The sequence below is a fragment of the Callorhinus ursinus genome, unplaced genomic scaffold (genome assembly GCF_003265705.2).
Source record: "Callorhinus ursinus isolate GAN/ISIS: 27379988/994484 unplaced genomic scaffold, GSC_fseal_2.0 scaffold5, whole genome shotgun sequence".
NCBI lineage: Eukaryota > Metazoa > Chordata > Mammalia > Carnivora > Otariidae > Callorhinus > Callorhinus ursinus.
Genome location: NW_027397067.1, coordinates 62155843 through 62174296, shown reverse-complemented (window position 1 = coordinate 62174296; position 18454 = coordinate 62155843). Strand labels below are relative to the sequence as shown.

General features: G+C 41.9%; 1 protein-coding gene across 9 annotated transcripts in view; it reads left to right on the top strand.

Annotated features, from left to right (window-relative positions):
- The window catches only part of SAMD12 (sterile alpha motif domain containing 12), a 378670-nt gene that overhangs the window by 38702 nt on the left and 321514 nt on the right, over positions 1 to 18454 (top strand). For all 9 annotated transcript variants that reach the window (XR_012378308.1, XM_073893137.1, XM_073893141.1 and 6 more), the window contains exon 2: positions 913 to 1091. Coding sequence is in view for 8 of the 9 variants with exons in the window: in XM_073893137.1 (XP_073749238.1) it covers positions 913 to 1091 (179 nt within the window). In the remaining variant the exon portion in view is untranslated. The remainder of the gene's footprint in view (positions 1 to 912; positions 1092 to 18454) is intronic.

Below are 18454 nucleotides of genomic sequence, written 5' to 3'. Positions count from 1 at the left end.
CTCTCCCTCTCTCTCCCTCCCTCCCCCCCCCCGGTGAGAGAGAGAGAGACACCCACCCACACCCCTAGTGGTTCATGGAGGTCATCTGGGAGAAATGTACGGTTCCTATAACATTCATTGCTATTTCTTTTAGGATACTGGGTACAGTGGAGGGACTCAGTAAGTATTTGTTGAACGAATAAACATGCTCAGGAAATGGGCTGTAGATTTTGCAGGGGTATCCATGTTAGAGGATGTGGAGAGGGTAAAACAGGAAAAGTCAGAAGCCAGTAGGCTTGACTCCTTGGAACCCTCCACTTTGGTCTTTCCTTCTTTCATGTAGCAATAATAACTCATTCGAAATCACTTGTCCTTTTGTCTTTTTTTTTTTCTGCCTCTCCTATTGAACTATAGCATCTTTGAAGGGAACATCTGTCGTATAAAAACCTGTGTTTTCAAGATCTAACCCAGGGATGGCACATAGTAAGTGCTCAGCAAATAGTCGTGCACTGAATTTAAGAGGGTGCACTCCAGCGGGTGCTTGAATAGGTTCAGAGGGGGAGGGAAGGAGTGCTCTCCAGATGGAGGCAGAGACTAGAAGCTAATTGAACTAGTTGTGTGTGTGTGGGAGGCAGTAACAAAGTTGCCTGATTTGGTATTCTCATCTGTGATGGGGGAATTAGTAACTTGCTCAAGGTCAGACAAATTGGAAGTGATGGTTTCTGGGTTTGTACTGAAGTTTTTGACTTGAGAGCTCAGGGTGCCCTCCACGTCATGCTCCCTTCTCCCCAGAGGATTTCCCATAGTTATCACACCACCTCTAAACTTACTGCTGCCTTGTTTCTTCCTGCTTAGGTCAGATGAAATACCATCTGTCATGGACACCTTCTTTGTCGGACTTGTTTGGAGTTAAATTTTTCCCCTCTCTCCTAGCTCTCCACTGTGGCTTGAATCCACGGGGTATTGATCACTCTGCCCGGGCCGAAGGCATTAAACTGCAGATTGAAGGGGAAGGTGTTGAATCCCAATCCATTAAAAACAAAAATTTTCAGAAGGTGCTTGACCAAAAAGGAACCCCCAAGCGACTGCCAGCAGAAGCTGAGACGGCTAAGGTAGGTCATAATCCGCCAAATTATGGAGATTCGAAAGTTACAACTTCGATATTTTGTGGTCCAGCCACAGAGAACTTGAGGGTGCTTTTTCATTACTCACTGTTGTATGTTCAGTTAAACGAACAACTGACTGCTGCTTGGTTCTAGGCAATAATAAACCAAAATGTTGACTGCATCCCCTTTGGAGTGCAACTAAAACACATTTGGGGGCCTTGTCATGTCATGAGGCTGAGCGTGGTATAGAATGGGCTATCAAGAAGAATGCGTTGGACTTAAAGGTGAAAGATTTGTTTGCCAGTCTCTCAGATTTATCATTTTATGACATTAGGCATATCATGTGACTATCCAGGCCTCAGATTCTTCTTATGTAGAGATTGTAAAAACTCCCTCCACCATCGAGTTGAGCAGATGAAATAATACCATACTTTGGAAGGATTTTGTAAAAAGGCCCAGTGCCACATGTGTATGAGGGATTTTGCTGACATACACTGTTAATCACTGGTGTTTTTATTAAATAAATGCATATATTCCAGGTCCTGTTTCCAAGACTCTTGATGTATGGCCTAGTGTGTCTCTGTAACAATTCTGTGAGGTAGACAATCATAAACAGGACTCTAATCAATGAAAGAGATAACCATTTCTCTTTTGTTTTTGGATACTTAGTTCTTCTTAGTCTTAGATGTAGGCACATAACACACCAGTAAGATGGGACAGGACAGGTAGATGATCCTTTAGTAAGGACCACCTGTTGTAAAGGTTTCCCACAATGGAACTGGCAGTAGATGGATTTTTATCTGAAATCAGTGAAGATGCTCGTGTTTGGGGCACAGTTGAAGATGTTCATATTAGTTTGCCCCTTAGAAATTAAAGAAACTTGTCTTCATGTGGTATTTGGTTTCTCCCTTGTGCATTCTCTACAGAGGAATTTCCTTTCAGATGTTTGTGTGAATGAATCTGTGCATGCCTTGGAAAGCAAAGGTTACAATCACCCAAGAAAAACTTGAAGTAGAAAGGTCATTTTTCTGTCCTACAATAACCATCTCCCTCCCCACTCCAAACGTCTTCCAAAATCAAATGTGAATTTCTCTGCTTTATCCACAGTTTTGAATAATTACTATTGTTGCTTCCCTTCTTGAGTGTGAATAATTAAAATTGATGACCTGAAGTGCATGCTTGTGTGTGTTGTAGAGCATGGGAAATGATTTAGCCAAGATATTGCACATATTTTGCACTAAGCGTTTTAGTGGAGAGAAATTGCATCTCATAGGAAATTGGTTGATGTTGAAGTTTGGTTTGTGAGCAGAGTTGGAAATAGGTGAGCCCTGTTATATCCTGTTACATTGAAACCTCCTCAATCTCTGATGCTACACAGGCATCTTGAAAGAGCAAGGGGGAGAAAAAAGTATTAAGGATCTTTAGGAAGATAAATAGCTTGAGTAGGATCTTTTCAAAAGGATGCTTAAAATATTAAAAATTAGAGCGAAGAAAAGCTGTTGTCTGATTTTAATTCAACTTTAAACATTTCCAGATTATCTCATTTGAGAGCAGTTCAGGAATTACAAAGTTTTCTTTAAATCTGACATGATGTGATTACTTGTGAATTATTCGGAATATGTGATACTGTAGTAATTCCTGAATTTCACATTGGTAGCATTTGCCTTTGCCTCTAGATCACTTTATGGCTGCTTTGCTGAAAACATACTTCTCAGAGAATGTAGTAGTCTATAATGAGCCTTTCCTCGGGAGTAGACCAGACCACATATTGGAACCAGATTCGTTTGAATTATCCTGCTCATTTACAGTAAAAGGGGGTTAAGGAGATTGTTTTCACATTGACATCATATTTAGGAGTGAACAGAAGTTTTAGTAAAGCCTAGACAAAGTATTTGCTTTTCTTCATGGAGGACCTGATGACAGCAGTGGTGGGTGGGGGTGGGGGGAGCACAATTCAAAATAAGGACCAGAGTATGATTATTGCAGACCTGCAGTGTTACCTACACCAAACCTGTGCCACGGTGTGAACTTGTTTTGTGCATGTACAAACACAGTTAAATGTTCTTGTTGCCTTGAGAGGGTTATTGGAGTGGTGAGTTTTCTTTTTTCTTAGATAAGTAAGTGCATCTTGGGTAACTTGACCTACTCTAAACTTAAAAAAAAAAAAAAAAATCTCTGGCTAGAAATGTTTGCATTTAAAGCCACTCAGTAGTATAAATTGGTACAGTTTTTCTGGAGGACAGTCTGATAGTAGTTATTAAAATTTTAAGTGTGTGTAATTTTCGAGTCAATAATTCCCTTTCTAGGAACTTGTCCTAAGAAATAATGATCCAGATGTGCAAAAATGACTGCAGGACAATTGTCACTCTGGCATGGTTTGTAATATGAAAATGTTGGAAACAGCCCAAATGTCCATTTCTAGGATGCTGGCTAAAGGAACTATGTCGTTTCATGCAATGGGACAGAATCCTCCCTTTAAAAGGATAAAGGAGACCTATGTATTTATCTTTGTTCGGGTTCCTATAACAAAATACCACAGACGAGGTGGCTTATAAACAATAGAAATTTATTTCTTTAAAGATTTTATTTGAGAGAAAGAGCGAGAGAGCACAAGCAGAGGGGGAGGGAGAAGCAGGCTCCTCGCTGAGCAGGGAGTCAAGACTCATGCTTTGGATCCCAGGACCCTGGGATCATGACCTGAGCTGAAGGCAGATGCTTAACCAACTGAGCCACCCAGGTCCCCTAAACAATAGAAATTTATTTCTCATGGTTCTGGAGGCTAAGTTCATGATCAAAGTGCCACCAGATTTGGTGTCTGATGAGGGCCCACCTCCTATTCATAGATGGCCATCATGTCACTGTGTTACATGGTGGAAAGGAACAAGGGTGCTCTTTGGAGCCTCCTTCAGAGCACTAATTCCATTCATGAGAGCTCCACCCTCATGACCTGAGCACCCACGAAAGGCTCCACCTCCTTATACCATTGCATTGGGGGCAACTATGAATTTTAACAGAACATAGACATTCAATCTCTATCAGTATTTATGTGGGAACATTAGTGTGATATTTTGAAGCGAGGGATGAGGGGAGATGGCACAGTGTATATAGTATGTTCCCATTTATGTGAAAAGGTCTTTTTCTGTAAAACATCACTGAGTCTGGAAAAGTTTATTCCACAATTTGAACAGCGGTTTATATCCGGAGTTGAGATTATGGGGAAAATATTCTCTTCATTTCTGTTTTGAGGTTTTTTTTGTTTGTTTTTAAAGATATGCATGTTTTTAAGCGTATTGACTTCAAATCCTTTTTCAGATTGCTCTATTAACCTGAGTAGCTCAACTGTGACTTTTTCTGTTTGAGTCGATATTCTGCCTTTTAAGGTGCTGTATTTCCTCCCAGGCCTCCCCATTGTTGCTAGTAAGTTCTTTGCTAAGGCAGTGAGTTCTCTTGGAGACTTCTTGCCTTCACGTGCCTTCAGTTGTGGAGACCATTTTGTGAGGTGCTTTTGTGTTTGCCTCTTCTTGAACTTTCTGGGATGTCACAGCTCTGGCCAAGTGTTATGTTAGAGTTCAGTTTGACTTTCTATCCCTTTGCTACTGATGATGCACACCAAGTGCTCCCCACCCCCATCCCATATGCACTTTCCTGCTTGCAGGCTTCACACAAGGAACCTGGTTCCAGTTCCCCATCCTGCCTGTGGCCGTGCCACTTGGAGTCCAGCCATGTTGGGTTTTGAAACCAATCCCTCCCCACATCACCTGTCCCAGATCCCCAGCAGGTGTAGTGAGCTTCATGCCCCCTCACTGCTATGGTTTTCTGACACCTAAAGATTTCTCCTCCGTGATTTCAAGCTTTGCTTTAAATCAACTTAAAAATGTACTTTCTAGGGCACCTGGGTGGCTCAGTCGTTAAGCGTCTGCCTTCAGCTCAGGTCATGATCCCCGGGTCCTGGGATCGAGTCCCACATCGGGCTCCCTCCTCGGCGGGAAGCCTGCTCTCCCTCTCACACTCCCGCTGCTTGTGTTTCCTGCTCTCACTGGCTCTCTTTCTGTCAAATAAATAAATAAAATCTTTTTAAAAAAATGCACTTTCTAGTACTTTCAAGTTTCTAGAGCCTGAGGAAGGGGGGATTGTAGCATGAGCTTTTAATATACCATGTTGGCTCTGAAATTTGTATTGCTTTCATAATCTAAAAATATATATCTCTTTCCTCTCTTTCTCTCATATTTATTCTTGGAAAAATTATCTTTTTTACTTCTCTTAGAATGTGATTTTAGAGCCTTTGGCTCTAATCCTCAAAAGACTAGAACTAGTAGTTCCAGAAAGAGGGGGGTCTGTGCCAGGAGATGCCCGTAGCTCTTACAGACCAAAGGGAAACCAGTGGAGAACCAAGCTCACTTTTAATTAAGCCTCATGACTGGGCAGCATTGAGTCTAGTTGGAAAAAAAAAAAACGGAGCCAACTGAAATGTGGATCTGCAAGAGATATTTACCAATGCAAATTCTAAATGCTTCTGAGCACTTGGGACTCAGGAGAGACTATATATGCAGAACCACACAAGTCGAAGATGCAAAAAAAACCCAACAAAACAAACAAACAAAGAACCCCTGTGTTAACTTAGTTTTATAGTTGGATATGGGGCAAGAGCTAAGAAGTATAGCGTTTTCATCTCCTAGGGAGGTGCAGAAATTATAAAGGTACACAGCTTCTTTTGTCCCCTCCCCCATAGAGGGGCGTGTATAGCTGGCAGAGATGAGAGCCAAGGTGGTGGTCTTAACACAAAGAAGGCACAACCTCTGTTTCCCATTGATTTATTTTTATTCTTTTTACCATTCTAGTCCTGGAGGCCCAAGGCCAACTCCTAGTCCTCAGACCCTGTGTAGTTCCACATAGCAGTTTACAAGGAAATAGTCCTACGAGAGGCTGAGGTCGTCCTTCCTGGACAGGCCCAGGTCCAAGGTTTATTAAGCCTTTTCTCACAAGCCATAGAGACAGGGCAGCCAGAGAGTATGCACCAGCAGAGTAGAACTGGACCTCTGTTGGGAAATACAGGTAAAACACAAATATGCAGCCGTAAGAATGGAAGCAATGAAGTGGAACCTGGAGCCAAGGTTTGGCAGCAGACGTCCTTAGGTGTGCTCAGCATCAGTCTCCTTGGAGTCAAGACTCATGCTTTGGAAACAGGTTAGAACAGTATGTTAGAGCCAAGTTTATGGGATTTGAATGCTGCAATGAAGAGCAAGGATCTATTTTCTCCCTGCACTGTCCAATATGGTAACCACTAGGCATATGTAGCTATTTAAATTTATTAAAATTAAATACAGTAGATTCATTTCCCTGGTCCTACCAGCCAAATTTCAAGTGGTCGGTTGCCACGTGTGTCTAGGGGCTACTGTTTTGGATAGCACAGACCTAGAACATCACAAAGTTCTGTCAGCAGTGCTCTGATCTATAGAAAGCTACTGAAGTTCTCTGGGTTATAGGAGGAAGATGAAAAAGTAGTACTAACATTCTCTCTGACTCTTGTCCTTGGTTGGGCCTTGCCTCCAAGGTGCATCAGTCATAAAAAATGTTGGAATAGGGGTCTGTTTTGAGAATGATCCCAAATGCTCTGATGGTTGGGATTTCAGTTTCCATGGCAACTCTGGCCGTGGACTGCATCAACCTATCAGCGGGTAGTATCCTGGCCATTTCCCATTGGAATTCTAGTATGTATGCTCGCCGGTGGCCTAAACACAGTGTTGGAAAATGAAAAACTTTTGCCTTCTAGACTTGATTTTCTAGGTGCTCATGAGGAAACGCTCCCTTTGTGTTCTTATGCCTGTAAAATAAGGGTTTCCTACAGTAAATTCTTAGTTATTTTTGGCCAACAATGGTAATTCACTAGAGCCTGTAAAGTGGTAAGAGTGATGATCAGGAGTCTTGGTGGCTTTTTGGAGATGGCTTTTTGAGTGTCCCTCATATATGTGTGACTGCTCAGGTGTGTGTGTGTGTGTGTGTGTGTGTATATATATAGCTTGATATGGGGCTGGATCTCAAAACCATTTGATTATGACCTGAGCTGAAATCAAGAATTGAGCACTTAACTGAGTGAGCCACCCAGGCGCCCCTGTATTTTTTTTTTAATGTGTATCCCCATTTTGTAGCTAAGAAAGCAAAGTGTTCAAATGACTTGCCAAAACTTAGTTTCTGGCTAACAACTAGAGGAAGTTAGCATTCAAATATAAGTCGAATGCCTCCAAACCCAGGGTTTTTTTATTCCCTTGACGCTAAATGTACAAATGATTTATTTATTTGAAAAGAAAATAGAATCTGTTATACTGAGAATCTGGCCAACCAGGCAGAAGAAGAGGTAAAAAAAACACTGCATGTCATCTGTATTCCTCAGAGAAGTACTGAAAATCTTGATCTCTGTTTATATAAGGGAGAAGCAATGCCAGCATCTAAAACAGTGAATAATTGCCTGCCTTTGGCTTTGGGATGCATTATGTGAATCTTTGGCAGCAGATAGCCTTTTCTCATTAGGCTAATATTAGATTTAGTTTGTATTTCTTTGGCACAGAGTTAAAGGAGCTGGCCTGGAACTTGGTGCTGGAGGCAGGAGGAGGAGAAAGCCTGGTGCTTTGGATAAGCCACAGGCAGATAAATGAGAGTTGACTGGAGGTGGCTGGTGGACGTTTGTAACTATGAGCAGGAAGCATTCATCTGGGATTACAACAGAAAACTAAAAGAATTTTGACTTGGGTTAAAAGGCGAAGGGTGGATTGTACTTAAACCTTGATCAGATTACATTGCTCAGCTGCCTCTGAGAAGGTCTGTGGCAATTTGGGGATAGAATGATCTAATTCTTGGCTATCTGTATTTCTTGGCTCGGGGAGCCAGCGTGTCTCCAAAAGAAGCTGCCAATCCAATATAATGTCACCAGTGATATGAAGGGACATAATGCATGGGAAACATAATGAGCACACACTTCAAGAATTGTCAGAAGGGTCAGAACAAGAGAGACAAGCCAGAATGACTTCATGTTGTGTGAGTTCCAGGGCCCCAACACATACATACTGGGCACTTGGAAAGATCTCAGGAAAAGCTACAGCAAACCCATATTTGAAGAGGTAAGCATTCATTACCGAAGTGTTGAGCTCTGAAAAGTGGAATACGTAGGATGTATTTGAGCCACAGATTCGTGGTATGCTCAACAAAGAAGGAACCTTAGGGAGCATCTGCCCACCTAATTTATAGGTAAGGGAACTGAGACGATGGGTTCTCCAATATTTTGATGCCCAGTCTAGCCTGAAACATAGTTCTAATCCATGGCCAGTGCTTTTCACTCTGTTATGCTGACAGATTTATCTGACACAAGTTCTTAGAGCCATTTGGCTCATGGTACTTTTCTGGGGTATTAAGACTATAGTGTGTGCCATTCGAAGCTGCAGAATGAAAGTTGATGTTCGGGGGAGATGGAGCTCCTAAGAGCAGGTGGATCAGAACCGAGTTACAGTTTCATTGACAGTTTTGACACAGCAAAGACAGGCCTCTGAAGGAGAGGGCTTTTGAGTTCTAGGGAGGGCTTGTCTGGAAGCACTCTGCCCAAATGCTTTTCCTTTCTGTTCTGAAACTCTGAAGATCAATATCCAACCATGGAAGCAGTTAGAGTCCTTAACATTCAGAATCGAGACAGTTCAGAATACTATGCATCTACATAAAGGCAAATGTACATCTTGTACCTGAGGAAGAGATAAACATACGTGGGATTTAAGACCGCAGTGAGCCTATTCTGTAGTTGTGATGAAGATGCCTAGTCCTTGATGAGTGAGTTTGGAAAAGCCTAGAAGTATCTGAGAACCCTGGTTAACCCAGCTGAGTAAAGAACTCAAACAGGTAAAGCAGAGCCACACATGAAAATGTGAGAAAGAGTAAGATGAACATCAGAAGGTAGTAGAAGAAAGCAGGGTTTGGCCTTTGCCTACACCCATAGCTAGAGAGCTGATGCTAGTTCCTAGGGAAGGGCATTTTAGATTAACAAACACACATCTTCTCTGAGCACATACAGTTTTACCCTCTCTCTCCCTGCACATACACATGCTAAAATACCTTCTTTATAAAATGCGTGTTTAGCGGGGCACCTGGGTGGCTCAGTCGCTTAAGCATCTGCTTTTGGCTCAGGTGGGATCGAGCCTTTGTGTTGGGCTCCCTTCTCCGTGGTGATACTCCCTCTCCTCTCCACTTGTGCGCATGTGTGCGCATGCTCTCTCTCTCTCCGTCATAAAATCTTTAAAAAAAAAAAATGCATGTTTAGGAAGATTTTCAAATATCTGCTTTCCTTGATAGGTCAACAGCAACTACAGTATAGGCTATGAACACTTGAACTTAGGTGACCATATAGAACAGGGGTTTGCAAACTTTATTATAAAGAGCCAGATGGTAAATGGCTCTGCATGGGGCTCTCCATGTGACTTTGAGGAAGTGGGTGCATTTCACTGAGATAAGTGATGGACCTATGGCTTAGATGCACATCTGCTTGTCCTCACTGCTGCATATCACCTTGCCTATGCTTCAGCAGATGGGAGGCGCTAGACAGCTCAGCTTCTGATGCTGCACACCCAGTATTTTAGAGAATTGTGGGGAGAGGGGTGGGAGGTAAGAGGGAACTTCAAATCATTTTAAAGAAACTTTCTCTTCTCTGTAAACATATGAATGAGCACAGCTTATGATCTGTTTGGATATAAGCTATCAAAAGTTTATAGTTGGAAAGGAAAAAAAATTGTAATAAGTAATCATTTAAAACTGCCATGATATTACTCATACACTGAGAAAGATTTTGTAATAATTGGAAAAATGGAGTATTCCATTATGTAAAAGAAACAAATTGCAAATGGCATAGGCACTTCCCTTGTATAGAGACGAATGAACATGATATGCCAATGAGTATTCCACCTGCCCCAACTACCTACTCTTAAATCCATGTGTGTCGCGTCTCCACCGCCATCACATGGATCCATCTCGCCATCTCTCCTCCCGTGGACTACATCAGTAGCCTCTTAACTGGCTTCCGTTTCACCCTTGTCCTCCAGTGATCATTCTCCACACAGCAGTATTGAATCAGAGGAAGCCATTCACCTGCTCAGCATGCTTAATAGTTTTCATAACACTTAACAAATGCAGATTTTTTACTTTGTCATGAGTGATAAGACTCTAAGACATTTGGGCCATGCTTGCCTTCTCAACTTCACTACATAGCAGGCTCCCTTCTGGTTGTCTGAGCTCCAGACATACTTGTCTTTGTTTCTTGAATATACCAAGGTCATTCTGGAGAGCATTGGTACTTTCCATCCCTTCTGCCTGTTTTCCCCCTTGATCATTGCACAGCTGATGCCTTTCATTTAGGTCCTAGCTCAGAATGGTCTCTCTAGAGAAGCCTGACCACCCTAACTGAATTAGTCCCCCAGGCACATTCTGACATCACGGTTTGTCCTTCATAGAACTTATTCCTGTCTGAAATCTATTTTCTGTGTCTCCAGTAAAATTAAAACTCCTTGAAAGCAGTGATCTTGTCTCTCTTGTTCACTGCTATAACATCATTACCTGCTACAGTGTCCAGCACATAATAAAGAATATCTTTGATGAATGAATCAGTTGATGTGCGACAGCTTAGTCTTCCTATAGTTTTTTGCCCTGTAGTTTTGTTATCTTTAGCTTCTCTGCAAGTGAGCGGAAAGATAAATCTTTCTTCCTGTGATGATGGACCATGTCAGGAGAATACTTTTCTGAATGGTGAGTGCAAGTGAGATATCCTACACAGGGCGAGCAAAGAATACTTCCATAGCCCATCTGCTATCCTTCATCCTCACAAAGTCTAGATTGTTCCTATGCCAGGGCAAATAGCTGTTTTGCAGTCTAAGGCAAGCATTCCAAACTTAGACTCTCCGACCTCTGTGTCGGGACCCAGTGATCTCTGCTACCTCCAGGGTTGGCCAAGATTTCATGTGACAAATTTCCTTCATCCCCACCCATAGCTCTCTGCAGGGTCCTCAGTGTAAGCATCGTCTGACTCCCCTGATTGCTACCCTATTTTCTTGAGGTAAAACTTGAAGGAAATGGAAAACAATAGCTTCTCCTTAAATGATTAAGAACTAATGACTTAAACTGAAAATCAGACCACCAGGTACCAATCCATACCTAAAACATTACTTCCAGTTCTTTATGAATTAGAAATAGCTTTCAGATGTTGCTTTCATGGGTAACCTTAGATATACACTATCCTAGTCAGCTTGGGTTGCTGTAGTGAAATACTATTGACTAGGTAGCTTAAACAATAGACTTATGCCTCTCACAGTTCTGGAGCCTGAGAAGTCCCAAAATCAAGGTGCCAGCTAATTGATTCCTGGTGAGAGCCTTCTACCTGGCTTGCAGATGGATAACCTTCTGGCTGTGGTTTCACATGGTAGGGAGAGTGAGCTCTTGTCATTCTTCCTCTTCCTGAAAGGATGTTAATCCTATGGAGCCCCACCCTCATGATCTCATCTAAAACTATCTCCCAAAGGCCTCCATTACCAAATGCCATCACACTAGAGGTTAGGGCTTCAAGTTAGGAAATTGGGAGGGGACCCAAACATTTGGTCCATAAAATACCAAATATGCGTTTTGGCCAGAAGCCAAATAGCTGAGTGTTAAATAATGTTTTGGCTGAAGTTGAATATCACCATCGTAGAATGAATGTCTGGCATACAAGAATAACCTGGAATATTAATAAGAATGTCTATTTATTACAACTTAATTAAAATTATCCCAAGCAGATTTTGTTTAAAGTTGGCATTGTAATGCAGTGGTAATAATTTCTCCGAGCTGTCAGCTCTTGTGGTTTTACATTGCACATCTGTGATACTGAAAATATGCTCTCTTTCAGCTGAGGTCAGTAAAGGAGCAACCTACGTTTTTGTCCATCTCTGTCACTACAGGGTCGTGCTCATGGTCATATGCCCACCCCCACCTCCCTCCTGCCCCCAAGTCATTAAGTTTTTCTCCTTCTCCAACAATAACTACTAAAGACTTCTACTCTTGGGCTTGCCATCGTGGTTGAAAGTCACGAGGCAACTTCACTGAAACAGTCCCATAAACTAAAGCTTTTAGTTTTTTAGTACCTGAAAAAGATGCTTTCAAAAAAATTGTCAAAATGAAGCTTAATTTTGTTATCGTGGTTTTGTTTTTTAAAGCAGTGTTTTCACACTATTCGTTGTAAAACGTTCTCAACTCAGCAGTCAGATCCTGTTGTTCATCTAATGGCCCCCTGTTTTCCTCAAAAGCCAACGTCCTTCAGATGCCCTCCAGGGCCCTACGTGATCTGTCTTGTGGCAAGTCACTCATGTCATCTGCTACTACACTCTTCCTTGCTTAGGCTACCTCAGGATGAAGCCAGGCATCTTCCCACCTCAGAGCCTTGTACTGGTTGTCCGCTCTGCCTGCAATTTCTTTTCCTCAGGATGCACAGGCAATGCTTCATCCCCTTTCAGTCTTGGCTGCTTAACCTTCTCAGTGAAGTTGACATGGGCTCTTCTATTTAAATAATGACCTTTTTTCCAATGCTCCTGATCTCCTCCCCAGCTCCAGTGTACTCATCACTTGCTAAAACGGTATATCGCTTCTGTATTATGAGCATGATTATCTTATACCTTCATCCACCAGAGTGTAAACTCTGAGAGCAGGGACTGGTTTTGTTCAGTGTTAGATCCCTATTACTCATAACCATGCCTGGTAGCCATGCCTGGTATATGTCCGAGGGGTACAGCTACTTTTTTGTTTACATGGATTTTTGTAATTATCACTAGGCTGATAAACTTTTTATCTTGTATGAAGCATACCAGGAGAATCTACCTCTAAGTTACATGCCTTGTTTTACTGGAGAGGGAATTTTCATATAGCAACAGTAAACCTGAAGGACACCCCATCTGTCATTTTAAGATTTTAAAACAGAGCACACAAGCAGGGGCAACGGCAGGCAGAGGGAGAAGCAGGCTCCCTGCTCTATCCCAGGACCCTGGGATCATGACCTGAGCCAAAGGCGGATGCTTAACAGACTGAGCCACCCAGGGGTCCCCACCCCTATTTGTTATCGATGATGCTGTGGTGATCAGATATGTAAATAACTTGTATGATCAAATGATCATTAATTGCATACAAGTTTGGGGCTGCCAGAAACATGGTTGAAATGGCATTTGGCTACTTGGTCTGCTAAAAACCAAGGTCAAAACCAAATCCTAATAGCAGATTTTTGGCCAAATGCCACAACCAAAGCCAGACTCTGGCACCTCCTCATTCTTAATATAATTAAGCAGTTTAGCCCCTAATTGTTCATGTGTCTATGTTACATACTGTGTAACCTCTTTTTTTGGTGGGGGGGGGGAGAATCTGATACTAGCTTTCTCTCATGTTGTATTAAATAGACAAGGGTTAACCCTACAAAGGCCCAGATAAAGTAACCACTGAGAGGTGGCCAGTACAGGCCAGAACTAAAACAGAAGAGAGGAAGACATCAAAACTTGGATTTGTTACCACACAGGCATTTTTTTTAAAGATTTTATTCATTTATTTGATAGAGGGAGACACAGCGAGAGAGGGAACACCAGCAGAAAGAGTGGGAGAGGGAGAAGCAGGCCCCCCGCGGAGCAGGGAGCCCGACATGGGACTCGATCCCAGGACTCCGGGATCACGACCCGAGCCGAAGGCAGACGCCCAACGACTGAGCCACCCAGGCGCCCAACAGGCATTTTTATAGAGAATATGACTTCACTATTTTGATTTATCTTCAAATTACATAGTAAAACTCACAGGCTCTAGGGCTTAGGTCCGATCCCTGCCCTGCTACTTAATAGCTGTACCACCTGGGGCTAACTTCTTGACCTCTTTCTGGCTTCAATGTCTTCATCTGTCCAGCCAGGATAATCCTCGTATTTACCTCAGTATGTGGTAGCTAGAATCACTGCAGTTTATATATGCAGTGCTTAAAACAGCTCCTGGCATATTGTAAGATGATGTAAGTTTGCTACTATTGTTATTAATATCATTATCCTCAAAATATTTTGGACAGATGGATTAGAGAATATAATTATTTTTCTTTCCTATTTTTTTTTCTTTTAGCAGTGGATTTCAAATTGGGTGCCTATAGCCATATTGGGTTTATCAACAAGTTTTGTTTGCCCACACAGACTTAAAGTTCACTGATTCAACAGTGGAAAAACCCAGAAATTCTTTATTTAAAAGCTCCAGATTTCCCACTTCTCAAACTTAAACCTGGAAATGATAAGCCTAAATTTATACCAGTTGCAGCTGTCAACGGTTACCCCTTTTAGTTTGGTTCTGTCCGCGCCTGGCCCTCTTTACTCCTCGTGTTTCCAGCTGGGCTTCTATAGGCCACTTAGTTTGTAAACCCTTGGTAAACAGGACGCTGACATAGTATAAAGGTATAGTTAACCTCTTATTCTGTGAGAATGGCTCCCGTATCCTTAAAAAATGTGCATGTCATTCTATATTCAAAGTATCTATTAGACCCCTTTTTTGGTGATACTATATTGAGCAAGACAGAAGTGGAAACTGGATTTCAAACATGTACTGTGATGCAAATTCTAATATATATTTGGAAGGAAACCAACTGAGGTCTGAGAAACTGTTAAAAATGTTAAAAATACCACCACGCCAAAAGAGGCAGGAACACTTTTTGGGAGCAAGAACACTTCATGGAACTGGGTCAGCTTGTGCAAAGACCCTCAAGTACAGACTATATCCTGCTTAGAAAAGAAGACCAATGTGTCATGTTTACAAATGGCTCAAGAGGATACTGGAGGAGAGATTGTGTGGTTTTGTCTGAATTTTATACTTAGTGCAATGGAAGTCATTGAAGGGTTTTAGGTAGGGGAGGGACTTACAAAGAGAAGACTCAAGCTGCTCTTCAGAGAGTTGATTAGAAGCAAGCAAGAAGAGAAATGGGGAGGCTGGGAAGTGACTATTGGAGTTCATGGTGTTGCGAGATGGTGTGTTGGTCCAGGGTGGAGTCAGGAGAAACACGGAGAAGTGGGCAAATTAGAGTTCATTTTGAAGATAGAATTGGTAAGATGTGATTAGGTATAACCCATGAGGCAAAGGGAGGAATCAAGGATGACTCAGATGTTTCTGGTTGGAGCAGCTAACTGGGAATTGGTGTTATTTAATTAAGATAGGTAAATTGGCAAGGGAGGAGGGTGTTAAAAGGCGAAGCTCTGTGGGGGAAAATCAGAAGTTTCATTTTGACCATGTTAATTTTAAAATTTGAGTTACATCCAAGAGAAGATATCAAGTAGGTTATTAAGCTTGTGAATCTAGGTTTACAAGGGAGGTCTTAGCTAGAGATAGACCAAAGGCCATATGTGTTGCATTGTGTATGAGTAAGTATGTGTGTTGGAACCAAGGGGTTTTCCATTGGTCCTTACCTCTAGGAGGTGGTATCCCTTTGGTTTCTCTGCTTGTCTTGTTGCTGCTTTGATTCTTGTTATTCTTGGCTTGTCATCATTGGACTTTGAGCCTAAGAGCTAGACTGTTTAGTTTGGAGGATAATGGTAACAGCATGAAAGCACTTGGGTGGAAATAGCTAATCCTGCCTTGTTTTGTCCAGCCTGATTTTGACTTCTCTCACCCACAGCCATACTTGCCTACTGTTAATGGGTTTACACTTGTAGTGAAGAGGCTAGTGCCTATTATCAGCATTCAGAAAAGGGGAGGAATAGGGTTGTTGGGAATTAGCAGCTGAAACAGGTTTGGGGGAAGAATAGAGTTGTTGGGGATGAGCAGCTCATACAGTTTTTAGGCTTTAAGGCTTATTAACCTTGCATAGGGATGTGAGGGTGTATCTGCTTTTACCAGTGCTTTTCATGGAATGACACTTGTGTTCGTTCACCAGTATCTGCTTCTCTCCTCCTGTGCTCATGGAAGTTTGCACTTCCCAGGCTCTTAAACTAGTTCTAGACGGCCTCTTGAGAAAAAGCAACAAGTACTAACGGCAGCAAAACCCTGGCAAAACTTCCAACTCCCTCTTTCTTTTTGGAGATTATGGTGGCTACATGTTTAGATCGCAGAACACCAAGTCAAAAGAACTTTGATCACCAAGTCATCCCATGGAGGACAGCTACCTGGGAGCTGACTTAGAGCTGACTTTTCACAGAAGCAAGAAATAAACTTGTGTCCTGAGATTCTGAGGGATGTTTGTTATTGCCACATAAGCCTAGCCTAACCAGATCAATCCATGTGACATCTGGAAACAATACAGTGATGCTTGCTCAAAATGTAAGCTACTCACAGGCAGGCATCTTGCTGAACCTCAGGCCAAAAACAACCCCCAACAAAGATGGGTGTGCTTAACAATTACTTAGAAGTCATTATCGATCATAACTTTCTTTTTAACAGATGGAAGACGATCAGTCCTCTTTTTTACTCTCAATTACTGAACTAAAATCACTATTTGAAGATTTTTAAAGTTCTTCTCCTGGGTCCCAGTGGTAGTTACCAGTGCTGAGACCTTCTGTTGCATGTGTATCCCTACTGCCCCATTTTGTGTTTGTGTGTAATTAACAGCAGTTAGTGGCCATGTCCTTCTCATTTTGATTTCCTTTCATATGGTGTGCTTTCTTCTAGCATGTGCCACTAAGTGCTCAGCATTTGTAACTGGTCTAAATTGTTGGGCTTAAAATTTAGAGGTCGTTTTTTTCCGTTTGTCATGAGGGGAGGGGTGGCGTGGGAGGGGGAGTTAATCTGCTTAAGCAATCACTGTCTTGGAAAAATTGACCTATTTTTCCCTCCTGAATGCAAATCTGCTCCACACCTTGTACTGTTTACACAGGAACTTTCTGAGACACAAGTGCTTCTCCTTGAATGACCCCTTTCTCTCTTGGGCTTCCATGGCTAATATTTATTGGCAACATCTGGGGTTTAGCGCAATGAAGTTATTTACAGCCGTGCTTATTAGTGCACTTCTGTGAGTCATGGGAGTTTCTCGCCAGCTCTGCCATTTTGTCGAGACTGGCCCCCCCATGGAGCCCCGAGATTAGCAGCTATTTTTCAGGAAGCAGAAGGCTTGTGGCCTTGATGAAAAGTCAGAGGATCCAGGGGAAAGGAATGGTTTTAATTAGAATGGACATTAGGAATCTTGTAATACCACCCTCTCACTTTACTGATATGAAACTTGATGGGCAAAGAAGTGAAATGACTTGCAGACACATGCAAGAAATAAGCTAGAGACACGAGAAGGAGTCACTTTTTTTTTTCCCATCCTGGCTTTTCTTACTTGGGACTTTATTCAATATTCAGGATGTTTGCAGAGAAGCTTTCTTGGATCATAGGTCATGGCTTTATCATAGATCATCACTCAGAAGATAAATAAGGAAATTCAGGTTGTATTTGGGTATCCGTCCCCCCGCCCTCCCAGCATTTTAAGGATTTCTCCCCCTTCCTCCTAGATATATTCCCAGAGCCATCACCCAGTTAGGCAGAGCAGGCAGTTGCCTTGAGCTTTGTGCTCTGGGCATGGGTGGCGAGGACTGCTGCAGAGAGCTGAATGGCAAGGACCCGCATCTTCAGCTGCTGTTGTGTGACAACGAAGTTCATGCATCTTTCCCACTGTCTTAAAAAATAATAATAATAATAATTGATACATACAATAGCATGTGAAGTATGTACATCTGACTCATGGTAAAAATAACACTGGTGAGCCTACCACCACACTTAGGAAAGTCTGCTTACCTTTTTTTCTTTTAAAAGATTTATTTGAGAGTGAGTGTGCATTGGGGGAGGGGGAAGAGAGAAAAGGAACGGAAGAGGGAAGGTGCCTCCCTCCTCTAGGAACATGTAGTCCTTTGACACAAAAATCCAGGAGGAAAACCCTAATGTATATTATATTTGATGGCAGTCAAGCCCATTACTTACCAGTTTTGTAATTTTCAACGAAGGTATTTCTTTTTAGAAATGCTGTACACTGATATTTGATTAACATTAAACATTACTTCTCTAAGCTGTTTTTTTTCATACTGAATGATGGGTATCAATTTCTATATTTGTAGACTGAGGAGGAATAAATATTTTATAGCTTTCTGAACAATTTATCAGATGATCTCATGAGCCACAACCTTTAGTACACTAACTTCTTTGACTTCAAGTCAGGTTGCGACATGCTGTTCAACATTTGGCTGCCTACATTGAAGAAGACAGTTTGAAAACCATGATTATAACCCCTGAGTTAAAGTTTGGGATACTTAAAAATGGTTTTAATTCCCATTTTAAAGTAACCCTATGGAAGAACAATGCAAATACAACTTAAAATACAGAAATGTGCTTTTTTTTTTTTTTTGAAAATT